Genomic DNA, 26,952 nt, shown 5'->3' with positions numbered 1-26,952 from the left:
TCCCAACAGCCCTCCAGGGACCCGCTCCAGGTTCTTCCCTTCCCAGAGCTCAGCAATGCAGAGCCCATTCCCCGGGCAGGGGGGCACTGAGGGCTGAGCCCAGAGCTGGCAGTCTGACACTGGTGCCTCCCCATCCGCTTTCCAGTGCACCCCTACTCTCTCCCCACACTGGAGAGGGGACCCCGCCAATGGTTCGATCTCCCCCGTTCTAGGAACAGCAAGGCAGCAGGGAGCACAGAGCCCATGGGGTGGGGGTGGTCAGTGGGAAGCTGGGAACACACACAGGGAATCAATTCTGAAGCACTCAGAGGAGAGGAAAGTGATCAGGAACCGTCAGCATGGATTCACCAAGGGGAAGTCGTGCCTGACTAACCTAATTGCCTTCTATGAGGAGATAACTGGCTGTGTGGATGAGGGGAAAGCAGTGGATGTGTTATTCCTTGACTTTAGCAAAGCTTTTGATACGGTCTCCCACAGTATTCTTGCCGCCAAATTAAAGAAGTATGGGCTGGATGAATGGACTGTAAGGTGGATAGAAAGCTGGCTAGATCGTGGGGCTCAACGGGTAGTGATCAATGGCTCCATGTCTAGTTGGCAGCCGGTTTCAAGCAGAGTGCCCCAGGGGTCGGTCCTGGGGCCGGTTTTGTTCAATATCTTCATTAATGATCTGGAGGATGGTGTGGACTGCACTCTCAGCAAGTTTGCAGATGACACTAAACTGGGAGGAGTGGTAAATACGCTGGAGGGTAGGGACAGGATACAGAGGGACCTAGACAAATTAGAGGATTGGGCCAAAAGAAACTACCCCCGTACTGTGTCCCTGAGCTCCCAGCCAGCCATCTGGCGCCCAGGACTCCAGCAGTACCTCTTAACCCTGCTCCCGGCCCTGCTCTCCGTAGCAGACCCCCCGCACAGGGCACATCAGTTGGATGGTGGCACCACAGGGGCACAGGCAGGAGACAGCAGGACCACGGGCAGGTCAGAGGTCACGTTACCCGCATTCCTGGATCCTGCCAGCCCCATAGACGGGAGCCCTAAACGCTAAGGTCTTACTTTTCCCAGCTGTCTCCAAGAGTTTCCTCTTGCCTCTCTTCTTCTGGGGGGCGGAAGGGGCCAGCTCACCCTCATCGGCCGGGGGATCCGGGCTGTCCTTCGGGGTGCAGCGCCCGTTCTCCAGGGCCTGGCCCGTCTCGCTGTCTGGGAGGCTGTCTGTCTCATCCTCGCCATGCTGCCTGCCCTTGGGGGTCCCGTCGCTGTCCTCTGGGCCTTTCCACTGGGCACCGTCTGTCTCCAGGTCTCCATTTAGCACCTGCTCCGTGGAGCCAGCATCCTGGCAGGGGGGGTGGCACTTTGGGACTGAGGCAGTGTCTTTGGATGCTTCACTACTTTCCACCTGCAGAGACAGAGAAAGGGAGAGGCTGAGAGCCCTGCTCCGGGCTGCATAGGCCCTCGGGCCACCTTCGCCAGCACCGTCACCCAGCCTTATCTGCCCTCGGTGCTCCCCAATCTGGCCCCCAACGTGCCCCTTGATCCATGTTCCACGTGCCCTTACCTGATACGGCCCCCGAAGGATCCCCAAAGAGCCCCCTTGGCCCAGCCCCCAGTCTACACCCCTGTGCTAGAGCTGGCATGTGCCCTCATTGGCACATCCCAGTCCTCTCCGCCGCGTGTCCACCTGCCCCCTGGCTCCTCCTTCGGGGGGGGTGCCCTGTTCACTGGCACTCTGCGAGGGCTGAGCCTTGGGGTGGCCACGGCACCATGCATCACAGTCCTGCCCCGCAGACCCACGTACTGCACCAGAAAGGGCCCGTCAGTGCCCTCTAGTGCTGTACAGCTCCCAGAGTGCCAGGGAACCCAGTGCTGCAGGGGTTAAAGGCACTTTCCCAGCAGTGAGCCCCCTGCATTGTACCGAGCTTGGGGGACAGGACTGCTCCTAGCTAGAGACAGCAGGTCGACCCCCCATATACACACACACTGCACCCCAGAGACATCCCCTGGGGCCTGCGTGAAATCCTTCCCCAGTGCTCCAAGACTTATTGAAAATCAACATTAACAGTTCAGTGATCCCCAGCCAGCTCTTTTAAAACTCTTGAATGAAAGTAATCTGGTCCTACTGGTTTAAAATGCCTTACTTCTGTTTAACATCCTCCAGAGATACCATTGGAATGGAAAGAGTGTTATCGTCATCATATGTTTCAGGCTCTTTTCCTACTACAAAGATAAATGGGACGACCCAGGAAATTGTAGACCTGTTGTCCTGACATCAATCGTGGGCTGTGACCAAAAAGGCGAATGTGATCCCTGGATGCATAAAGAGGGGAATCTCACGTAGGGGTCGAGGGGTTATTTTACCCCTGTCTTTGGAGCTGTGCAACCACTGCTGGAATCCTGTGTCCAGCTCTGGTGGCCACAAGTCAAGAAGGATGTTGGTAAATTGGCGAGGGGTCAGAAAAGAGCCACGAGAACAATTAAAGGGTTAGGAAAAAAGCTTTATAGTGATTGACACAAGGAGCTCAGTCGATTTAGCCTAACTAAGGCTTGGTCTACACTACCCCCCCTAATTCGAACTAAGGTACGCAACTTCAGCTACGTGAATAACGTAGCTGAAGTTCGAAGTACCTTATTTCGAATTAGTTCAAACTTACCTTGGTCCACACTCGGCAGGCAGGCTCCCCCGTCGACTCCGCGGTACTCCTCTCGGCGAGCTGGAGTACCGCAGTCGACGGCGAGCACTTCCGGGTTCGACTTATCGCGTCCAGACTAGACGCGATAAGTCGAACCCAGAAGTTCGATTTCCAGCCGTCGAACTTGCCGGTAAGTGTAGCCAAGGCCTAAGAGAAGGTTAAGGGATGTCTTCATCCCAGTCTATAAGCACCTACACGGGGAACAAATCTTTGATAACAGGCTCTTCAATCTAGCAGAGAAATGTCTACCAGAATCCAAGGGCTGATAGCTGAAACTAGACAAATTCAGACTGGAAACAAGGAGTACATTTTTGATGGTGAGAGTAATTATCCACTGGAGCAATTTACCAAGGGCCACTCTCCATCACGGACCACGTTTCAATCAAGACTGCTGTTTTTCTAGAAGAGCTGCTCTGGGAATGGTTCTGGGATAGGTCTCTGGCTGTTACAATAGATGATCACCATGGTCCCTTCTGGCCTTGGGATCCAGGGCTCATCCCAGCCTGAAGCTGGTCACATGGGGCGCAGGCTGTCACGGAGTGTGGGGGGACACAAGGCCCTGCACCCCCGGCTTCCTGCGATTCACCTTGACGCTCAGCCAGCCAGTAAAACAGCAGGTTTATTTAGACAACAGGGACACAGTCCAAGACAGGTCTTGCAGGCACAGACAGCAGTATCCCCTCAGTTAGGTCCATCTTGGGGTCCCAGAGCACCCCAGCCCCCTTGGGAGGTCAGAGCCCCGTCTGCCTCCCAGCCATGTCACCAGCCAGCCCTGAAGTCTCTCTCCCCACCTTTTGTTCCGTTTCCGGGGCAAAGGTGTCACCTGGCCTCTAACCCCTTCCTGGGTTCTCATGTTACATGCTCAGGTATCTTCCCTCGGCCAGTCTCCCATCCCCCCATGCAGACCATCCTAGCCACACTCCCCACTCAGCCTTTAAAGACCACATTAAGAACAGTCCCAGTTCGTCACACAGGCAAGAGGCCTCCAGTGACACGCAGAGGGGGGCCCTGGCGAAGGGAGCGGGCAGTGCGGGGAGGCGTGCCTTCTGCCCCATTCGGAACCATCTGTGCCTCTGGGGCTGGGACCACCCGACACCAGCCTGCAGAGTGAGTTGCAGACCCTGTTCCCCTCCCCATGTCCCACCTTGTGCAGGAAAAGGTCAGGCTTGGGGACACCAGGCTCATAAACACTGTACAGCCCAGCCCAGCCCATGCCTGGGACACCGCACCCAGCAATTATTCACCTGCTGGGACGCAGGGGGAAGGGCAGGTGCAGGCTGCCAGGTCTGTAAATACACCAGCACCCTGCACCACGGCTGTGTGACACCCCTGCAGGGGTGGGAGGGTGCACACACCCAGAGCTCACTGGAACCCTTCTGATAGCGCACCCCAGCCTGCACTCCTTCCTGCCCTGCTGGGCCTTAGAAATCAGGGCCACGCAGGACCCGTGGACCCAGCCCCACCTGGAAGGAGAGCTGCTCAAATGGCTAATGGGCTCAGAGAAGCCAGAGCTGGGAAAGGCCCCTCAGGCCAGGATCGCCCAGTCTGTTCTGTAGGGCTCCATCCAGTCACCAGGGCTCCCAGCCCTTCCCCAGGAGACAGCCCCAGGGCTGGCGCTTCCAGTTAGGTGACCGCTGCCAGGATTTGGGGGGGGGGGGGGGGGGCGGCAATTTGGCGGCGGGGGTCTTCGGCGGCAATTCTGCAGTGGGTCCTTCACTCGCTCCAGGACCTGCCGCCGAAGTGCCCCGAAGACCGGGAGCACGGAAGGACCCCCCCCCCGCCGCAGAATTGCTGCTGACGACCGGGAGCGCGGAAGGACGCCCGCCTAGGGCACCAAAAACCCTGGCGCCGCTCCTGGACAGCCCCCAGCCAGGCCCATTTCCCTGCCCGGCATCTCTCCTGAGCCCAGGCTAAGATCAAATCCCCACCCCCACCCCAGTTACACCCCCTGGCACCCCTCTCGAAAAGCCCCACGTTCCAGGCAATTGATCTCACTTGGAAGGTTGCAGGGCTGCCCTGAAATCCAGCCAGCAAACCCTTGGACTCAAGGCACTCATCCTGCTGTCTGGAGACACACACCCCCACCGCCTTGTGCACACGACTCCATCTCCCTGGAGATGTTCCAGGAGTTTGCCCCGTTATTTTACTCCTTTCACGAAAGGCCCGTGACTTGTTTTCTCCCATCGTAAAAGCCATCCTTGGCTTAGCCCCTCACCTCCAGGCTCACTGAGCGTGAGACGTCTACAGCTGCTGGCTTCAAGTCCTCTGCTCAAACTCCATCCCAGCCCCACTCCATCCTGGCTTCTGCCCCATGCCCTCCACTGACACCCCCCCAAAGATCTCTAATGACTCTTCGGAGACCAACTTCACAGCCAGTGCTCCACCCCCAGCCCCTCCGGGCCATGGCTGGCTGCCTTTAACACGGCCGACCACCCTGCAATGCCTGGGCTTCCATGAGCCTGTCCTCCCTTCGGTGTCTCATCTGCTCCACTCTCCTCTTACCGGGAGGGTCCCCTCAGGGCTCCATTCTTGCCCCCTCCTCTTCTCCCTCTACACCGTCTCTGGGGGGGTGTCTACACAGCATGCAGAAGGGAGCCTCCCAGCCCGGCTCACGCGGGCACTCGAAAAACAGGGCTACAGAGCCTGAGCTCCAGCCCGAGCCATAGCATCAAAGCTCTGTCTACAGCTCTTTGGAGAGCACTAGCCCACGCCCTGCTAGCCCACGCCTGACCTAAGCTCACTTCCGTGGGCTGCGCAGACACCCTGGGCGATCTCAGCCACAAACATGGCTTTGGCTTTAACACCTATCTTTAAACTGATGACTCACAAATTCACAGCCCGCTCCAGCCCTGTCTCCCTCCCTCGGTCCTAAGATCTCAGCCTGTCTCTTGAATGCCCTCCCACGGGTGTCCAGCTGCCACTGAAACTTAACACAGCCACAACAAAGCTTCTGATCTCTCCCGGCACCCACCCCTGCCTCCTCTAGCATGGCGAATGGCACAACCAGCCTCGCTGCTGCTCACGCCTGAATCTTGGCTTCCTCTCTGCCCCACGCACCTCGCAACTGTGTCTGCAACTCCCCGCCCTCACCCAGACGAGCACCATGACAAGAGCAGTTTGGTCTGCCCGGCTCTCCAGGGTCTCAGCCTGGCCCTGAACCATGGGACTCCAGAGCCAGGTATGTGCGTGCAGCATGGGACAGGCAGCGCCGTGACCCGAGCTCATAGACTCGTACCCCCCCGCTGGGCTGAGCTCCCTCCAGCAACGCAGGCCAGAGGGGATCTCCGCGCAGCCCGGCGGTCCTGGCAAATCTGCCCCTCTGCTCCCCAGCACGCTGCCTGGCTTGGTAACGCCGGCCTGTCCCGTCAGAGCAGGGTAGCCGTGGGCATGAGCCACGCAAACCGCCCCCTGCACGGGAGGCCCCAGGCCTGCAGGGATCAGCTGCAGCCATCTCCCCCCAGCAACTGGGAAACCAAACGACCCCCGATTCCTCCTCTCATGCTGGGAGCCTGCCAAGGGGGCAGCCCCGCTGCACCGGCCTGCACCTCCGGGGCTAGGGGGTAGGACTAGGGCTGCTGTCCCAACACCCTGCCGCAGCCCCATGGAGCCCAGGAGACTCGGCACCCCCCAGCCAGTCACAGCTTTGCACGGAGCCCGGCTACCCCTCCCCCCACTCCTGACACCGGGGCCCAGGAGCAGATCCAGCCACCCCAGCTCCCCACAAAGTGCCTTCTGCTCCTGGCTTGGCCTGAGGAGTGAGCACTGCGTCAACGCTGAGCTAGATGGACCCCAGGGCTACACCCAGGCCGGTTCCTCACATCCCCCGACCCAGCAGCCTGGAGGACAGGAGCCTCCCGCAGGGACCAGGGCTGTCCTAAGTGGGGGGCACCAAGGGAGGCCCCCTTCTCATCCTGAGAGTGACAGGCCAGGCCATGCAATGGGATCCCAGAGCTGTTCCTTCTGGGACAGGGCGCTGGCGCTCGGCCCTCCCTGAGAGATCTGCCACCCGCCGGGTCTCTCTACTGCATTGCTCGTCATGGTGCCTGCCTCGGGGGAGAGCACGGGCAAAACCCCAAAGGTGGGGCCAAGCTGGCTGAGGCCTGATACCAGAATGGTCTAGCTGCGCCTAGTGCCCCCCTTTTGTCTTCGGGATCCCATTTCCCACCTCACCCCCAGGGCCAGGCTGGCCCATTCTGCACTCAGAGCTACAGAGCCACGCGGAGCCGAGTGTGGGGCCCCCGGAGAGCTCTGTAGCAGCAGGATAGACCCTCCTGCCAAAGCCAGCCGGTGAGTAGCCAGAACGCGGCAAGTCCCGGAGCACCAGGTTTCCCCACGCTGTGCCGCGTGGCTGGGGCGGGTCTCTGCTGAACGGCATGCAGCGGGGGGGGGGGGAGGGAGGGCCTGTGGCTTCTCGTCGCACTTTTCATTAGTCATGTAACCCCAAAGCGAAGGAAGGCCCAGGGACGTGGATTCCTCCCAGCAGCTGGGCACCTGCATTATTCATAGCCCATTAATATTGAAGAGGAGCCGGCCTGCGCTGGCGTCTCTACCCAGCTGCCTCCACTGGGGAAAGTGAAACAAGTGTGTGTGTGTGACAGCCAGAGCCAGGCTGGCACATGGGCGGCATGGCCTGGGGGGTGAGAGACAGACCCTGTCTACACTAGGAAAGCCAGCTGCTCAGTCATGCTCCCTACCCCTGCCAGCTGCACGGACTGGTGTGTGCCTTCTGGAGCGTCCCCACTGCTGGCTCCCAAGCTGTGGGGAGAAGGGCAGGGCTGGCAGCCTGGGGGCCCGGCTGATGGTGTGAGAGCCAAGCCAGCCTCGATCCCCCCTCTGCCTCCTGCTCCTGGGGCTCAGGGGTGAGCAGCCCTGCACCGGCAGCGAGGAGTGGTGCAGCAGGCTCCTGGCCCATCCTGCCGTCCTCCCAGGCCTGGGGGGGCCAGGCCTCCCCCCCTGCTCAGCACCGGCGCTCGGGTGCCATTTGCCAGGGCTCCAGGAAGACCCCGCACAGCGAGAGGCTGCGAGGGGAAGGGTGAGGAGTTAAGAGTGAAAGGCCCAGCGGTTTCCGTGGCAAGAGAGAGTGAAAGTGCAAGCGTGCTCTGCAAACCCAGCAAGGACGCGTGCAGGCAGGGCTGGCTGCAGGGGCTGTGCTGGGGGGCGCTTTGGTTCTTTCCATAACAGCTGCAGGATCGGGGCCAGGCCACAGCGCCCCGGGATATCGGGCACACACACAAACCAGCAACAAATCCAATGGGGGCAGCACTGCGGGCTCTTCTTTCCAGGCTGCCTTAGGGCCCCCATTCCCCACCACTGGGGCTGCCCTGGGCCCCCATTCTCTTCCCCAGGGCCACCCTGGGCCCTTTGACAGACCTGGCTACAGAGAGCCGCCTCCAGGACTGATTACTGCAATTCATTCCATCTAGGAACAAAGTCAGACCCGCAAAAACCTCCAGCTGGGGGACAGTGCAGCGCCATTCTGCTTAGCAACACAGGGACACATCAGCCCATGCCCCACTCCAGCCAGGTCAAGGTCTCTGTCCTGATACTCAATGGCCCTGGCCCCCTGTGTCCAGGGCCTACCTTCCTCCAGAGCAAAGAAGCTATCCCCCGGCGGGGAGACAGAACTTTCCCGGGAGCTGGGCCTGGCCTATGGACCTCACTGCCACAAGAGGGGAGAGACACCGAGCCCCAGGCTGAATCAGAGCTGTCTTCGGGCTGCTGCTACTGCAGGTGGGGAGGGCAGAGTCTGGGTTAGTACTAAACTGGGAAGTGTCCAGCGACTCTGCTGATGGGGGCCAGCCAGCCGACTAGCCAGAACACCCCTGCTCAGACGTGCCCCCGGCTCCCTGCAGCAGAGCCCCCCTAGCACAACGCCGGAGCACTGAGATCTCCCGAGTGACACTGCTCCGGGCTGCACCTGGTCCCCCAACTGCCCCGACACCGAGCCCCGGATTAGTCCCTCGGCAGAGTCCCTGTCTCACACGGGCACCCGGCAGCACGATGCGTAAACAGGGCACCAGCTCTGAAGCAGCCATTTGCTCAACTGCTGCGGTAGCTCAGGATCCCGGCCCCAGAGGCCCCATGCCGGCGGGGTGCCAGGACTCTGGCCATGAGCTCACCAGGCACATTACATGCTCCATTAGAAAGCATGAGGTATTGAACACTTAGCTCAGTTTCCTGTGCTCCAAACCCAGCGTTCGGCTCCCTCTGCCTCCGCACCCCCCTCCCGCAAATGAGGCAGCAGGAACAGGCCTGGCCCTGGGGCCTAGCTCAGCCTGCCTCTGAGGAGGAACAAGACACCAGGGGCACCGCAGAACTGAGGGACTCTCCCCGTGGACCAAGGCAGGCCTGCTTGGAGCCCAGCCAAACATGGAGGGAGCAGCAGAGAGGAGGTGCTTTGGGGAGAATTCACCCAGCGGCTGGAACCTCACGTGGTGCCAGCCTTCTCGGGCACTTGCACCACCCTGCCCTGGCGAGACCTCGGCCCTCCCACTCAGCGCCTGCTGTGCCAGCCTCTCCTCGGCCCAGGCCCTGCAGGCGAGCCTGGGTTTGAAGTAAGAGGCTTGTCCCTAAGGCAGGAAGACGAGCCTGGAGTACCAGTCCCCATGCCCTGAACGTGACTTGCTCTCAGTCCAGCCCCCTCCGCGCTGCAAGGCACAGGTGGGCAGCAGGAACCCCTTCAGTCCAGCTGAACTGGCCCCCAGGGAGCCTCCCCCTTGCCAAAGCTCACAGGCTGCTCAGCCCCTCATCTCTCTCCAGCCTTGTCCTGGTGCCATGCCAGTGCCACACAGACCGCCCCCCCCCCCTCCCCAAAGCCCCTGGCACTGGCCGGCCGCTCGCTGCTCACTCGGTCTTCACAGATAAGTGAAAAGGGAAGCAGGGCCGGGGCTCTGGCAGCAATCAGTGGGGCCAGGCACTGTGCCCGGCTGATGCAGAACGGTGCCGATGCCAGCATCGTGCCCTGTGGAAACTACATGTCCCAGGATGCAATGCACACTGGCAGGGGGCCACAGGGCACAATGGCACAGAGAGCCTGCCAGCACACGGCTTGGCTTTGCCTTTGCTCCATCGGCTGGAATAGCTGGGGGGCTGCAGTGAGGCTCGAGGGGCTTGGGCTTAGGGGGTCTGAACCAAGGATTAAAATGGGGGGGGGGGGCTGCAGGTGAGGCTCGAGGGTCGCTCTCGAGCTCTCCGTATCCTTCTCTTTCACAGACGCTGCAATTCCCCCACAACTATCGCACAAATCTCTGGCACCGAGGCTGGCGAGATCCCCCAGCCGTCCGCCAGGGATGGACCCCGCTGCACTGGGTCCCCAGGAGAGGGGAGGAAGGTGTCACCGTGGAACCCCCCACCCACTCAGCCATGTGCTGACGGACACCCCGCCCGCCAACAGCACATCCAAGGCCACAAGGGGCGGCTGCCTCTTACCATGGTGCAGGCCCCACCGCATCCCCGAACGGAGCCCCCCGAGGACAGCTGCCGCCTGCCTGCGTCCCACGAGCCTCCTCCCCACACTTGTTTCTCTTTCTCAGCGCCTGCAGTAGACGCTTCCTGCCGAGCGCTGGCCCTGACGCTGCCTCGCTCACAGTCACTTCCTCCAGTCACGGGCCAGCCTCCCCTCGCCCCCAGCTACTCGCCTGCTCCGAGCGCCCCGGAGACCCAGCACCTCTGCTCGCCCGAGGCCTGGCCCCACAGGAGGAATGTGAAGCTGCAGGGAGACGGGCAGGCTGTGCCAGGGGGCAGGGCCGGAGCTGAAGAGCCGGGGGGGGGGGGAGGCCCAAGCAGCTGGCCGTGCACTGGGGGAGAGGAGACGCAGGGGAGGGCAGAGCTGGGCACAGCCAGGAGACGCACACACCAGCATGGGGGTTAAGAAGCGGAGGGGAGGCACCAGGGTTTTGCAGTGGGGATGGCGAAGAGACAGTGACAGCCTGGCGCTGGGGAGGGGAACGCTAAGGAGCCCAGCCTCAGGGTGTGCAACTGGAGCTAGTGGCTGAGGGTTACTGGTGTCAGGAGGGCAAGCCAAGCCGCGAGAGTGGGAGGGCTCGCCGGGCACGGACCCCGGGATGCCCCTGGAGTGGGGGAGGGGAAGCGGCAAGCGATATTTGGAACTGGCGGATGATGACTGGCAAGTCTAGCCCAGAGCCCTGGCTGCCTGAGGAGGCGGGGCGGGGTCGGTCACAAAGCAGATTGGGGCAGCCCTTGAGAGACCGAACAATTCCCACCCTCTGCGACTGACGGCAGAGCTCTAATCCTCTGGGAAAATGGAGGGGACTCTGGGTGCCCAGCCCCCCGCCCAGGGAAATTTTAACACCCCACCGCACAGTAAGCCTGCCTTAGAAACTGCTCCCGGTCTGCCTCTCTCTCAGCCTGCACACACAGAGCCCCGAAATCCCCTAGGGAGAGCATCCGCCTGCCGCCATGCTTTGGGTTACGGTCCCAGCCACCCCCAGGGCTGTGTTTGCTTTAGTGCTTGACCTGACCCGCCCCTTGGCTCCAGGGCTTTCCTTTATTGCACAGATATGAAGTGTAGGGAATGGAGTAACTTCAGCCACATCCCAGTGTGTTCATCGGTACGTGGACCTGTGAACGTGCACACACACACACACACACACACACAGTCTCTCGTTCTCTAGCTCTGTACTGTATCAGGATGCCAATGTTTGCCTGAAACCCCCAAGCCTAGTGGCAGATGCTGATTCTTGTAACTCACTGAACCCACCCGAATACAGGGGAGCTGGGGTCGGATCTTTTGGGAGAGCACATAGGGTGTGGGCAGAGCTGAGCTCAGAGAGCAACCCTGGGAGCAGCCCAGCCTGGAGAGAAGCCAGGGGTAGGGCTTGGCTAGCTTCACTGCAAGTTCCTCAATTGAATAAAACCAAACTCTCGGAGAGGGGGGAGTTTTGAGCTGCTGCAAATTGTGTGGACTGTTTGGAAGCCATACAAACAACTCGTCACACACGGCACAAACCTACCCCTACACAATTGCTCTATGAGTTGGCACAAATGTACATGCTGTCAGGGACCGTGGTACAGGTGGTCTGGTCTAGCAGTGACAGCTGGGCTGAAGTCTGTCCACCAGGGACAGGAGCCACTGGGCAGGAGTGGGAGGAACCGCAAGGTGAGCTCCCATAAACAAGAGTCAGGCCAGGATCAGAGACCGGAGATCAGGGGCAGTACCGGGTTAGAACCGAGAGGCAGGAGTCGGGGTCAGAGTCAGGCCGGGATCAGAGACCGGAGATCAGGGGCAGTACCGGGTTAGAACCGAGAGGCAGGAGTCGGGGTCAGAGTCAGGCCGGGATCAGAGACCGGAGATCAGGGGCAGTACCGGGTTAGAACCAAGAGGCTAGCCCAAAGAGATCCTGGAATTAGGTCAGGTCTACACTTACCACTGAGCTCAACGTAGCTACGCTGCTCAAGGCTGTGAAAAAAGTCCTGCCTGAGCGAGGCTGAGCTGGTGTCGATGCAGCCAGGTCCATGGAAGAACTCTTCCTTCGCCCTAGTTACTGCCTCTTGGGAAGGTGGATTAACTGCCTCAGCAGAACAACTCCTTCCATCACGGCAGGAAATGGCCGCACTACAGCGGCAATGCTCTCGCTGGTCCCCTGTAGCGCAGACGCAGCTAAGAGGGGCCGTGAGGAATTCATCAAGGCACGAAGAAACACTAGAGAAAGAGCAGGCCCCTTTGTAAGCCAGGCAGGGAGATACCAAACAGCTTTTCCAAACCTATCTCCAACAAACCCCAGGAAAACCTTTGGCCCCCCGGCAAGTAATGCAGACCTTAAGACAACTAGCCGTGGGGAGCACCTAAGGCAATACCTGGAAAATAGGAATACCTACAAATCAGTCAAGGAATAGCCACTGGCGCGACCCACCGCCACAAGCACAGAGAACGGTTTCTGAAGAGCCACAGAGATCCGGATGGTCTGAATCAAAGCAAATCTGGAACCAACCCTCCCAAAGAGAAAGGAGGGAGATGCGGGAATTGACCATTGCATGATACTGACAGCCTCTGGTACACGAAGAACCATATGTGACGACACACAGTGTCCCAGCACTGACAGAATTATGAGCGATAACTAGCTGTGGGGTATTTTAAAGAACAAACCTGGGGGGAGGGATTGCTCAGTGGTCTGAGCATTGGCCTGCTAAACCCAGGGTTGTGAGTTCAATCCTTGAGGGGCCATTTAGGGATCCGAGGCAAAAATCTGTCTGGGGATTGGCCCTGCTTTGAGCAGGGGGTTGGACTAGATGACTCCTGTGGTCCCTTCCAACCCTGGTATTCTATGATTCTGTAAGGCACTGTGGCTTTATCCGACCGAATTCGGAAGCAAAGGGGAAGTAGCAGAATGTATTGGGATATTACGAAATATCCTGCAACCTCCCTCTCCATACTAATTCGGACTGGCCTGGATAAGAACTTTGTCACACAGACCAGACGCTGGGCGAGGGACCACAGATGAAATGGAATAATAGGCTAATACTAAACAGCGGTGAGGGGGCTTGGAAGCTGAGCAGGGAGTGGTGAGGTCTGCTCTTATTTAACAGCTGCCTTCAGGATCTGGAGGGGACTCGAAAGAGCACGCTCCGCCTGACTGTATCCATCTGCTGGCTTTTGGCTTAGACAGACTGGGAGCTCCGTGGGGCCGGGACCATCTTTTTGTTCTGTGTTTGGCCAGTGCCTCGCACCATGGACATGGATTCTGATTAAGAACTTTGCGGCAGGGGAGATGGTCCAGCTGGGGGGCAGGTCCCAGGCAGGAGCGAGACCCCACTGAACAGTGCACAAAGCCAGAGGGAACAGACTGAAGGGGACAATCCTGCACTGGTCCAAGGGAAATGGGCCGAATGTTTCCATCACTACAATAGGCAACATGCAGAGTTTACGAGCTGAAGGAGACAGAGCAGTTCTGTGGCCCAGGAGTTCCAGCCCAGACCCTTGCCAGGACAGCTGCTTCGGGTGCGAGAGAATAAGGCCAAGCTGCTCCCAGCCGCTCAGTGCCCTGCGTGCTAACACGCTGGCGTATGTCTCTCTCCCATGGCAGCCGGACTCCAGCCCTGCCCCGTGACGAGATCCAGTTCCTGCTCTCCTTTGGCTCATGCTCTGGGCAATTAGATGCCACCCAGTCCCCTTTCCACTTGCCACACTCCACCTCGCCGCCTGTCCCTTCAGCATTAAGCACAGGGGCAGCTCTGCACAGGACAGCGCTTCCCAGCTGACTGACAGCCTTCTCGAGCCTACAGGCAGCCCTCCCAGAAATGGGATCACAGCAACTGGTCCCAGTGCAGTGTCCTCCCCCGGCTTCCTCGTGCAGCTCTGCTCACACCACGTTCCAAGCTGCATCCTGAAGGCTCCATTATAAACAATAACAATGATTCTGTGCACTTCCCAGGGAGGAAACGGGAAACCAACCCATGTGGTTTGGATTAGCCCGCAGGCTGCTGCAAGGGCTCCTGGGAAATGTGGCTGTGCAGGGCTCAGCCCATTCTGGCCGAGCGACAGCACTGCTGGAGGAACAATGCTGCAGAGCTGAGCTGGGCTGGGCTGGGCTGGGCTGGGCGCCTCCTCGCCAGACAAGGCACCGTTCAGCCTCTGGGACTCGGTGGATGCAGGAATGTGGCTCCTCTCTCAGGATCACACAGGGGATCCCACGGGGGCATTCGATTCCCCTTCCCCGCGGCTGATCGCTCCTCGGACCTGACATTTCCCCCACTCCGTCCTTCACTGACCTCAGTTCACCTCGCCCCAGCGGGCAGCCACCCCCTGAGTGATTTACACGGTGCCCCTAAAGCCCGGGTACGGTACCCACCCTGCTGACATGCCAAGCCCACGCTCCCCCTCCTGTGTTCAGAATTCAGCAGGCTGTGCCTTTAAGTGCCCCCTTCCCCCCTCCACCATGGGGATCCAGCCAAGCCAAGCAGATGTAGTAGTTCTGCTTTGTGCCTTTCCAGTGCAGAGACAGAACGCTGGCCTCACGCCAACTCTTCCCTTTGGCAGCCCCTTCCCAGCCGTGCTGCAAACCTTCGGATGGGCACAGCCAGCTCTTTCCAGGCCCGATCCAGTTTCAGGAAACAGCCGTCATTCCACGTAAGCAGTGCTGCTCCAGCCTGCAACCCCAACCTCCAGCATGCACGGTCCCTTTTCCCCTGGCACCAGGTTACAGCTGGACAGAGCGTGGAGGGACGGTACCGCTGGGGTCTCCAGCAGGCTGCACGGAGCCCGCAGACAGTGCAAGGATGCTGTACACACCGTTCCCGAACCCCCATCACAAACGAGTGCTGGTGGGGAGGAGCTGTGTGTCAGCACCACAGGCAGCAGAGAGGCCTTGCTGTCAGACCACTGTAAAGGCAGGACACAAAGCAGCCTGCTAGAAAATTAACCCTCCAGCAGGACAGAGGCGCTGTCAGCGGGAATGCTAATTCCCTAGTATTAGGCCCGCACCGGGGCTAACCTGCAGGGATGCTGCTGCCCAGGGACCGCGCTGTAGGGAAAGAATGACACTGAAGGGCTCGGGGCAGCAGTCAGTATGCCAGGCCTTCCTAGGCTGCTGACAGCTCTGGGAGGCCTGAACAGCATCATTCATCATAATGGGTTGTTAACTCTGGAACCTAAAGACGGCCCCATAAATGGCAGCGCTGTAATGGTTTTGCTGTTGGTTGCTTCAGCACAACCATCCAGCTAATCCCAGACTGCCTCTGCTGCCCCTCCAGTGCCAGACGTCCCAGCTATCGAAGCACAGCATGTGTGGCACGCTGAGCACAGAAAGCGTGGGGGCAACATGAAATCAATGAATTTAATCTCGGAACAAGTCCCCCGGGGCAAGTCGGATCCAGATTGAACTCAATAGCTGCCATGTATCCTGTGCTCCTGCAGCAGGGCAGAGCAGAGCAGGATCAGAGACCTTACAACATGATTCAGATCCCGCATGGCACAGAGCACACGGGGCCTCCACCATGGGGTGTCTTGCACCTCCCTCTGAAGTACCTGCTGCTGGCCACTGTCAGAGACCGGCCACTGGACCGGGAGGCTGGCGGGTGGGGGGGCGGCGACAATGGTATGATCTAGCCTGGCAGGCCTTTGCATTCTTCTCACCTAAGGAACCCAACACAGCCATTCATTTAGCCTCCTACCCACTCCTGGGTGGGGGTAAATAGCATCACCCCCCTTCACGCAGAGAGAAGGCACAGAGTGTAGAAGTGACCCAGTCAGGGACAGAGCTGAGAATGCAACTCAGGAGACCTGGCTCCAAGCCCCCTGCTCCCGCCATAGCCAAGCAGTGCCACAGAGCATGGAGGGGTGGGTCAGGCAGCACACCTGGGGCCCTGGGGGGCTCTCTGCGCTGGCCCCTTGGGACCGTGGACTGCCCGGATCAGTGGTCCCGGAGGAGCCGTGGGCAGCCCGCCCCAGCTGGAGGAAAAGCATCCAGGACTCAGAGATCACAACGGTCAGTAAAGGAAACAAAGTCTCAGAGGGGAGGCTGACCCCCGCCCCCCCAAGGTACAAACACCCGGCGGGGGGGTCAAGTGGAGAAGCCCTCCTAGACAGGAGCCCCTCCCACCCCACGAGCTGCCACCCCAGGCCCAGGGCGAACCAAACAAGAGACACTGGGCAGACCCGGCAGCACAGCACAGCACAGCTCCCCAGCATGCACCGTGCCATCCTCTGGCTCTCCCAGGCTGGGCTGCACTGCATGATGGGAGCTGTAGTTTCTGTGGCCTACACTGACGAGCTCCAGGTGCCGCACATGGCAGGGAGGCGTCTGTTCAGCAGGGAACTGTCAGCACAGCCCTCTCCAGCCAGGGCGATGCCAGCCTTGGGATGTGGGAGACCCAGCCATGGTGGGGGGTGAACCACAGGCTTGGGGAGGCTAGCCCCTGGCTGACCCGCCCCTTCTACCCGGGCTCCCCCCTACCCCCGTCCCGTGAGCCCAGAGGCCCCCGGCCCTGCCCGAGCACCCAGCCTCCCCCGCAGTCCCAGAGCGGCCGGCCGGCGGGCGGGCAGCTGAGCATGGCCCCCAGCGCAGTGGGCAGGCAGGCAGCATGCCCCCCCACGCCCCAGCACCGGCTGGGCGGGCAGCATGAGCACCGGCTGCAGGCCGGCCCCAGCAGGCAGGGCCGGCTTTAGGAAGCGTGGGGCCCGATTCAAACAGTTTCGACGGGGCCCCGACAGGGATGACTAAAAAAAAAAACCACGTAAAAAAACCACATGGGGCTTGTACTCACCGGGCCGCACTCCTAGTCTTTGGTAGCGGGTCCTTCACTCGCTCCGGGTCTTCGGTGGCACTGAAGGACCCGCCGCCAAAGTGCCGCCAAAGACCCGGAGCGCCGCCGGGTGAGTAAAAATTAAAAAGGCACCTCTAGCCAGGGAAGGGATTCTCTGCCACTTGTCCCCCACTCTGGGCGGCCCTGCCACTGGGCGCGGGGCCCTCTTAGGCGCGGGGCCTGATTCGGGGGAATTGGTGGAATTGGCCAAAAGCCGGCCCTGCCAGCAGGGGCGCTGGAGCCCTCCCAAAAATGGGGGTGCCGGGGGCCCAGCCCGAGGTGGAGGCGAAAGCAGCCCCCTCCTGTGTCCCACGCGCCCACATGGGAAGGAAGAGCCGCAGCGGAGCGAGGTGGGAAGCAGGAGAGGCCGGGGGGGGAGTGTGAGCCACAGGCAGTTTGGGTAGGGTTAGCCTTCCCCTGCCTTTGCTACCCGTCGCCCATGGTCCCAGCCACCAGCTCCTCAAGCCCCACGCTGACCCTGCAAGGACCTCCCGCGATCCCCGCCGCCTCCCAGTCGTTCCTGAGGGGCTGGGTTTGAACCCGCCGGGGTGCAGGCATGCGCTGGTCCCCGTCACCAAGCCCATTCAACACTTGGAGCTACATTAGTGGGAAATCAATGGCGCTGAAAGATGTGGGCTTAGCGGCAGCAGGGTACAGCTAGGCCAACATCTCCCTGCCTCCCGGTGGTGCCCATTAGCCTCCCCACACCCCTCCGCCGGCGTCCCTCGATCCCGACCCCCGGCTCCCCACACCCCTCCGCCAGTGTCCCTCCATCCCAACCCCTGGCTATTCCAGCCCTGGGCTCCCCAACCCCTCTGCTAGTGTCCCTCAATCCCGATCCCCAGTTCCCCACACCCCTCCGCCAGTGTCCCTCAAGCCCAACCCCCTGCTCCCCAAACCCTCCGCCGGCATCCCTCGATCCCGACCTCCGGCTCCCCACACCCCTCTGCCGGCGTCCCTCAATCCCAACCCCCAGCTATTCCAGCTCTGGGCTCCCCAAACCCTCCACCAGTGTCCCTCGATCCCAACCCCCAGCTCCCCAACCCCTCCACCAGTGTCCCTCCATCCCAACCCCCGGCTCCCCACACCCCTCCGCCGGCGTCCCTCGATCCCGACCCCCGGCTCCCCACACCCCTCCGCCGGCGTCCCTCGATCCCGACCCCCGGCTCCCCACACCCCTCCGCCGGCGTCCCTCGATCCCGACCCCCGGCTCCCCACACCCCTCCGCCGGCGTCCCTCGATCCCGACCCCCGGCTCCCCACACCCCTCCGCCGGCGTCCCTCGATCCCGACCCCCGGCTCCCCACACCCTTCCGCCGGCGTCCCTCGATCCCGACCCCCGGCTCCCCACACCCTTCCGCCGGCGTCCCTCGATCCCGACCCCTGGCTCCCCACACCCCTCCACCAGCATCCCTCGATCCTGACCCCCGGCTATTCCAGCTCTGGGCTCCCCAAACCCTCTGCCAGTGTCCCTCGATCCCGACCCCCGGCTCCCCACACTCCTCCGCCGGCGTCCCTCGATCCCGACCCCCGGCTCCCCACACCCCTCCGCCGGTGTCCCTCGATCCCGACCCTCAGCTATTCCAGCTCTGGGCTCCCCAAACCCTCCGCCAGTGTCCCTTGATCCCAACCCCTGGCTATTCCAGCCCTGGGCTTCCCAAACCCTCCGCCTGTGTCCTCCATCCCAACCCCCGGCTCCCCAACCCCTCCGCCACTGACCCTCGATCACAACCCCCAGCTATTCCAGCCCTGGGCTCCCCAAACCCTCTGCTAGCGTCTCTCAATCCCAACCCCCGGCTATTCCAGTCCTGGTCTTTCCACCCCCACAATCCAATCATTCAATCCTAACCACAGCCCTCCCTCTACCCCAGTTGAGGGATCTGCTCCCCAAACTCTGCCAAAGCCCCTCAATCCCAACACACAGTACCCCAGCTTTTCCAGGCCTCGTCTGTGCACACACAGAGCTCAGCGATGTCCCTCATTCCCATCCTAACTTCCCTCTCCCCGACCTTTACTTTTCAGACGCAAGCAGAGTGATCAGGCCTGTAAGGGAATCAGGTGGAATTATGCCAGGCACATGTATTCTTTGTGGCGGGGCACACACCCTCCCTCCCGCCTGTAGGGCAGTGCTTCTCAACCTCGGGGTCTGCAGACTACGGCTAAGATTTCCAAAGGGGTCCGCACCGCCATTTGACATTTTTTAGGGGTCCACGAATGAAAAAAGGTTGAAGCCACTGCTGTAGGAGCCAGAGTGCTGGAGGTGCCTGGTAGCTGGATACCCCCATGCAGCCAGGACCTCCCCCTGCCCTTTGTCTGCGGCTCGCCCAGCCCCGATAGAGAGAACGAGGTCTTCTTAGCCCAGGAGCATCCATCCCCACTGGCCAGTGTTGGGTGTCACTGTGGAAACAGGCATTTCCTAACCCGGTCACACAGACGCCTCAGTCCTGGGCCGGACCAGGTATCCAGCCCACCCCTCTCTCCTCCATTGGTGCTTCCAGCTGCCGGGGGCCTGACAAGAACAGTCATTCCAAGGGGAGTTTGTTAGGGCCAAGCTAGTCTGGAGCCCGCCTGGCCCACAGGGTAGAAGCTAGAGAGGCCTCAGGGCCAGCAGGGGGCACTGGGCAGGACCTCCCCCTAGCCCGGAAGGTACAGAGACCCAACGCCAGAGGAACTCTTTTTGCAGCCTGGCAGGGAGTGCAGCTGACCCAGAGCTGCCCTCCACTGCTCGCTCCTGAGATTGCAGGACAAGAGCTTGAACTGAGCTCAGCTCATTAGCAGGGCAAGGGGAAGGTTCCCCTTCCGTCCCCACCCAACAGCTGCCCAAGGGGACCCCTCCCGAGCAAACAGCCCCGGCTAATCCCAAACTGGCCACGCTGTTCCACCTGTCCCGACACACCTCACGCACCAGAACCAGCTAGATCCCAGCACGGGCTGGCACACTCACACACACATTTCCCCAGGCCAGCTCCCACCAAAAACTGCCCTAGCCAAGGGGGCCCCTGATGCAAAGCCCTGTCCAGCGCTGAGGGGGGATAGCCTGCAGCCACATGTTCAAGGGGAAGCAGAGGCCCTGTCTCCTCCAGCGGATCGCGAGGGAGAGATTCCCTCCAGTTCTCAGGGATCATAAAGGAAGAGGAAAGCTGGCCTGGGCCAGAGGGAAAGGAGAAAGATGCTACAGACACATCGGAGCAGCCTGCCACTGACTCACGAATGGATGCTACCGCGTGAAGCCCTACTAAGGGCAGACTGCACCGTCTTGTGTTCAGCACGCCACGAGCAGAGCCAGGAGGGGTATCTGAGCAGGGTAGCATGCAGGGCAGAGAGACAGGGCCACGCTAGCAAAACAACACCCCCAGCTTAGGCAGAGAGAAAGAGTGTGATGTGACAGGCATAAAGCAGAAGTTCCAAACTCCTGAATGTTCACTCCAGACAGCCAGCCACGAGGCACACCGGGCTCTCTTACTCGTCTAAGGCTTAGCCTACCGATATTTTGAAACAAACCCCACATCTCTAACTTGACTGAGATTCTCTCACATGACACGATCATGTCGCATAATGCCTGCCTGGGAAAAGTGCCCTACCCCCTGCCGCAGGGGTGACAAGGAGCTCTGAGTACTCACTCAAAACCCCAGAGGCGAGCCAGAGCCGGGCTGAGCTCACCTATGGCCTGAGACGTGCAAAGTGCTCATCACCGTGCACTCTGCTACACACCCCTATGGGCCAGGAACCACAGACTAACACGCTCAAACCACGTCCAGGGGAGACCGGAACCCAACCAGCCGAGAGGGACCTGAGGACTTGGTCGCTTTGACACTTCGGCTCGCTATGCCAACAAGATTCTATTGAATCATTAGTGAAGCGTGCGTGTGGGTGGGTGTCACTTCCTGGCCCAGCAGATCCCTGCCTGTTTATTTGCGTCTCCTTCAGTGAAAGGCATTTGGCGGCTTCTCCATTTGGACTCGGCTGCCCTCGGTTATTCTTAGAAATCAGTGACCTCGGAACGCTCCCTGGGAGTCGAAAATAAACAGAAACCCAGAGTCCTGTGCACAGGCCTGCAAGGCCTGCCTGTGTCCCAGGCTTGGCAGAGCCGCTGGCTTACGGCGCAGCTTGTGCCATCTCCTTGGACAAGGAGGAACTTGCCCATCCTGCCCCTGCACTGGTGCTTTGCCCCACCCAGGCACCAGAGGCAGGGGCAGGTGGGAGGTGCGTCCGCATGGATACGGGATGGAGCGGAAGGGGTGAAGATACGCCGAGAGCAGCATGTGAGCTGCCGATCAAGAACCTGTCCAGAGAGACCCGACTTGTCATGCACGGGCTCTCCCCTGCTCATGGACTCCTGTGTGCACATGGATGGCCCTGGGGCCAGAGGAGAGGAGGTTCCCTGGAGCACAATCACACCTTGCAGGGCAGCTTTGCCAGCCTTGGAACGAGGCTTCCCCAGCTGGGACCCCAGATCTAAACACACTTGCCTGGCAACGGTAGCTCAGCAAACATCCCCCACTCCCCAAGCGCCAGGTGAGCCACAACCAGCCGGTGTTTCATCAGCACCACCAGCTCCAGGCTGCCAGTAGCCACACGTCTGCACCCTGCCTACGCTCATCTCTTACGACACTGCCCCCCAGCCTCAGCCGCCCACCTCTGTGCTGCCCCCTGCACAAGGGACACCCTCCCTGAGCCGTTCTCCTGAGCAAGGGCGAAGGGACACACACCGTGCAATGCCTGGGGTCAATGGAAAGAGATCTAAATCGGTATTTCTCCCTGGAAACTGAGTGAAACAGGTCCCAGCAGAGCCAGAACGGGTCACGGAAGGGCAATAGTTCATCAGGTCTCAGCCCCCAGAGGTGCGCCTGAGCCCACCAAGAGTCCAGACCCTTTCAAGCCCTCGATTCGATAGAGGATGGCCTCTTGCCATTAAGTTCCTGGGGTCACAGCTGATGGCTACGAGTCACCCTGACACTGGCAACCTGGGCAGCAGTGACCATGAGATGGTCGAGTTCAGGATCCTGACACAAGGAAGAAAGGAGAGCAGCAGAATACGGACCCTGGACTTCAGAAAAGCAGACTTTGACTCCCTCGGGGAACTGATGGGCAGGATCCCCTGGGAGGCTAATATGAGGGGGAAAGGAGTCCAGGAGAGCTGGCTGTATTTTAAAGAAGCCTTATTGAGGGCGCAGGAACAAACCATCCCAATATGCAGAAAGAATAGCAAATATGGCAGGCGACCAGCTTGGCTTAACAATGAAATCTTCGGTGAGCTTAAACACAAAAAGGAAGCTTACAAGAAGTGGAAATTTGAACAGATGACTAGGAAGGAGTATCAAAATATTGCTCAGGCATGCAGGGGTGTAATCAGGAAGGCCAAGGCACAACTGGAGTTGCAGCTAGCAAGGGATGTGAAGGGTAACAAGAAGGTTTCTACAGGTATGTTAGCAACAAGAAGAAGGTCAGGGGAAGTGTGGGACCCTTACTGAATGGGGGCGGCAACCTAGTGACCGAGGATGTGGAAAAAGCTGAAGTACTCAATGCTTTTTTTGCCTCGGTTTTCACAGACAAGATCCGTTCCCAGACCGCTGCACTGGGCAACACAGTATGGGGAGGAGGCGAGCAGCCCTCAGTGGTGAAAGAACAGGTTAAGGACTATTTAGAAAAGCTGGACGTGCACAAGTCCATGGGGCCGGATCTAATGCATCCGAGGGTGCTGAGGGAATTGGCTGATGTGATTGCAGAGCCATTGGTCATTATCTTTGAAAATTCATGGCGATTGGGGGAGGCCCCGGACGATTGGAAAAAGGCTAATGTAGTGCCCATCTTTAAAAAAAGGGAAGAAAGAGAACCCGGGAAACTACAGACCAGTCAGCCTCAAGTCAGTCCCCAACAAAATCATGGAGCAGGTCCTCAAAGAATCCATTTTGAAGCACTTGGAGGAGAGGAAGGTGACCAGAACAGTCAACATGGATTCACCAAGGGCAAGTCATGGCTGACCAACCTGATTGCCTTCTATGAGGAAATAACTGGCTCTGCGGATGAGGGGAAAGCAGTGGATGTGATATATCTTGACTTTAGCAAAGCTTTTGATACAGTCTCCCACAGTATTCTTGCCAGCAAGTTAAAAGGACTGTAAGGTGGATAGAAATGGATGAATGGACTGTAAGGTGGATAGAAATCTGGCTAGATTGTCGGGCTCAACGGGTAGTGATCAACAGCTCGATGTCTAGTTGGAAGCCGGTATCAAGCGGAGTGCCCAGGGGTCGGTCCTGGGGCCGGTTTTGTTCAACATATTTATTAATGATCTGGATGATGGGATGGATTGCACCCTCAGCAAGTTCGCAGATGACACTAAGCTGTGGGGAGAGGTAGTTACGCTGGGGGGTAGGGATAGGGTCCAGAGTGACCTAGACAAATTGGATGATTGGGCCAAAAGAAATCTGGTGAGGTTCAACAAGGACAAGTGCAGAGTCCTGCACTTAGGAAGGAAAAATCCCATGCCCTGCTACAGGCTGGGGACTGACTGGCTAAGCGGCAGTTCTGCAGAAAAGGACCTGGGGATTACAGTGGGTGAGAAGTCAGCAGTGTGCTCTTGTTGCCAAGAAGGCCAATGGCATATTGGGCTGTATTAGTAGGAGCACTGCCAGCAGATCGCGGGAAGTAATTATTCCCCTCTATTCGGCACTGCTGAGGCCACACCTGGAGTATTGTGTCCAGTTTTGGGCCCCCCACTACAGAAAGGATGTGGACAAATTGGAGAGAGTCCAGCGGAGGGCAACGAAAGTGATTAGGGGGCTGGAGCACATGACTTACCAGGAGAGGCTGAGGGAACTGGGTTTATTTAGTCTGCAGAAGAGTGAGGGGGGATTTGATAGCAGCCTTCAACTACCTGAAGGGGGGTTCCAAAGAGGATGGAGCGCGGCTGTTCTCAGTGGTGGCAGATGACAGAACAAGGAGCAATGGTCTCAAGTTGCAGTGGGGGAGGTCTAGGTTGGATATTAGGAAAAACTTTTTCACTAGGAGGGTGGTGAAGCACTGGAATGGGTTACCTAGGGAGGTGTTGGAATCTCCTTCCTTGGAGGTTTTTAAGGTCAGGCTTGACAAAGCCCTGGCTGGGATGATTTAGTTGGGGATTGGTCCTGCTTTGAGCAGGGGGTTGGACTAGATACCTCCTGAGGTCCCGTCCAACCCTGATATTCCATGGTTCTATGATCCAGGGAAAGGGATCGGCAAGGTGATGAGTCCCTCCTGTGCTAGGCTCCAGCCAATCCACAAGCCAGGAACCGGTCTAGTGGCTGTCAGGGCGGGTATTTAATCCTCACTGGAGGAACAGCAGCTCTGACTGCTCAACATCACTCCAGGATTGGAACTCTCCCCTTCCCAGGAGTGGCAACAGACTCCCCAAGCCTTAGCCTGCTCCAGCCCTGCTGCCATGTCCCTAGTCCCGCTCCAGCCGTGATCCAACCCGCCCTGTCCCTCGTCCCGCTCCTGCCTCGATCCAACCCCGCCCTGTCCCTCGTCCCGCTCCAGCCTCGATCCAACCCCGCCCTGTCCCTCGTCCCGCTCCAGCCTCGATCCAACCCCGCCCTGTCCCTCGTCCCGCTCCTGCCTCGATCCAACCCTGCCCTGTCCCTCGTCCCGCTCCTGCCTCGATCCAACCCCGCCCTGTCCCTCGTCCCGCTCCAGCCTCGATCCAACCCCGCCCTGTCCCTCGTCCCGCTCCAGCCTCGATCCAACCCCGCCCTGTCCCTCGCCCCGCTCCTGCCTCGATCCAACCCCGCCCTGTTCCTCGTCCCGCTCCAGCCTCGATCCAACCCCGCCCTGTTCCTCGTCCCGCTCCAGCCTTGATCCAACCCCGCCCTGTTCCTCGTCCCGCTCCAGCCTCGATCCAACCCCGCCCTGTTCCTCGTCCCGCTCCAGCCTCGATCCAACCCCGCCCTGTTCCTCGTCCTGCTCATCTTGCTCTCACTCTGGCCTTACTCCAATCCCACCGTGGACTCTTGAGTCTGGTTCTGACCACTAGGCCTGACCATCTCCTTCACGGTCTCCAACAGGCTCCAGAGAGCCCCTCACCCTGACGTGAGGCCTTTGGGAGTGGGACAGGAAGGACTTGCCCCCTCAGTATCACACACCCGGTGCAGAAAGCTGTGGGGGCTTTAACCTCACAGCTTCAGGACAAGACACGGGTAGGCCCCCCCAAAGCTTGAAAGCCTACTCCGCTCCCCTCAGCGACATGTCACTCTCCCCAAACACAGACTCCAGTGTCTGCTTCGCCCTGCTGAGCCCTGTCCCAGCTCCTCTCCGGCCTCCCAGCTGCCTTGTGAGGGCATCAGCCACTGCTGGAGGACAGAAGCTGAGAGCAGCTCCTTAAGCCCCCCTGGCAATGGCTAAGCATAGGAGTCCAAAGGGTGGCTTGTGTGTCTAGCCTTGCCCCCTGTGTGAGGGAGTCTCATCTGCTAGCTTCACAAGCCACCACTGGTTCTCTCTGCAGCCACCTAACCAGACTTCAGGCACACCAATCAGCTAGGGCAGAGCCAGGGGGAACCTGGCAGAAGCCTTCGTTCTAGGGGTGGAGGCAAGGCCGGGTCCCTGACAGGTGAAAAAAGCTTCTTCTCACTGGTGACATTGGTCAGGTGACCTGGAGTTGCTGAGAGGCCTTCAAGAGGCGAAGGGAAAGGCGAGCATATGGAAAGGATGTGATGGATGGCCCAGGAGCAGCCGGTGGCCCTGCCAATCTAAGATGTGACAAGGGACCCCGACGAGGCAGAGAGGACGGGGGGCGGGTGGTATTAGGAAAGGCCAAGGCCAGACGGTACCTCTCCTGGCCACATGGCATGTGGCCTGCTGGGTAGGGCACTGACATGGGAAACCTGGGTTCAATTCTTGTGCTCCCTGTATGATCTTGGGCCAGTCCCTTAGTCTCTTTGGGCCCTGGTTCCCATCTCTGAGACAGGGAATAACAGCCTGGCCCTGGAGCCCAGGGAGGGTGTGCTACAGACTAGGGACCGAGTGGCTAGGCAGCAGTTCTGCAGAAAAGGACCTAGGGGTTACAGTGGACGAGAAGCTGGATATGAGTCAAGAGTGTGCCCTTGTTGCCAAGAAGGCTAACGGCATTTTGGGCTGTATAAGTAGGGGCATTGCCAGCAGATCAAGGGACGTGAGCGTTCCCCTCTATTCGACATCGGTGAGGCCTCATCTGGAGTACTGTGTCCAGTTTTGAGACCCACACTACAAGAAGGATGTGGAAAAATTGGAAAGTCCAGCGGAGGGCAACAAAAATGATTGGGGGGCTGGAGCACATGACTTATGAGGAGAGGCTGAGGGAACTGGGATTGTTTAGTCTCCAGAAGAGAAGAATGAGGGGGGATTTGATAGCAGCCTTCAACTACCTGAAGGGGGGTTCCAAAGGGGATGGAGCTCGGCTGTTCTCAGTGGTGGCAGATGACAGAACAAGGAGAAATGGTCTCAAGTTGCAGTGGGGGATGTTTAGGTTGGATATTAGGAAAAACATTTTCACTAGGAGGATGGTGAAGCACTGGAATGGGTTACCTAGGGAGGTGGTGGAATCTCCTTCCTTTGAGGTTTTTAAGGTCAGGCTTGACAAAGCCCTGGCTGGGATGATTTAGTTGGGGGTTGGTCCTGCTTTGAGCAGGGGGTTGGACTAGACCAGCCCCTGAGGTCCTTTCCAACCCTGATATTCTATGTTTCTATGGTAGGGACGCTCAGCTGCTGCACTGATTGCAGCTAGAGAAGCACCAAGGCTAGAGAGAGGCTGGCAGGGCTCAGAGCTATGTTCAGATTGCTCTGGTCTCCAGGGTCTGAAATACTGCAAGAGTGGCTCTCCGCATGGTACTGCACTCCCGAGAACTCAGGAGAGGCGCTCACTGTATGTCACTAACAAACTGCTCCCTGAGAGGCTGAAAACGCCACCGGAAAATGCACTGCAACCCCCACCAGCCCACCTCTGCACGCCCACCCCCATGCATGTGCCCCAGACCCCTGTCACAAACAGCTCAGCTCCACCG

General features: G+C 59.5%; 1 protein-coding gene across 7 annotated transcripts in view; it reads right to left on the bottom strand.

Annotated features, from left to right (window-relative positions):
* Positions 1–26,952, bottom strand: part of DNMT3A (DNA methyltransferase 3 alpha) — a 198,245-nt gene that overhangs the window by 119,381 nt on the left and 51,912 nt on the right. For 5 of the 7 annotated variants that reach the window (XM_065587345.1, XM_065587344.1, XM_065587346.1 and 2 more), the window contains exon 4: positions 1,054–1,393. In XM_065587345.1, coding sequence (XP_065443417.1) covers positions 1,054–1,393 — 340 coding nt within the window. The remainder of the gene's footprint in view (positions 1–1,053; positions 1,394–26,952) is intronic. The other 2 variants (XM_065587349.1, XM_065587350.1) reach the window with 1 other exon arrangement.

The sequence above is a fragment of the Chrysemys picta genome, chromosome 3 (assembly GCF_011386835.1).
Source record: "Chrysemys picta bellii isolate R12L10 chromosome 3, ASM1138683v2, whole genome shotgun sequence".
NCBI classification, from domain to species: domain Eukaryota; kingdom Metazoa; phylum Chordata; order Testudines; family Emydidae; genus Chrysemys; species Chrysemys picta.
This window is presented reverse-complemented; position numbering and strand designations above follow the sequence as displayed.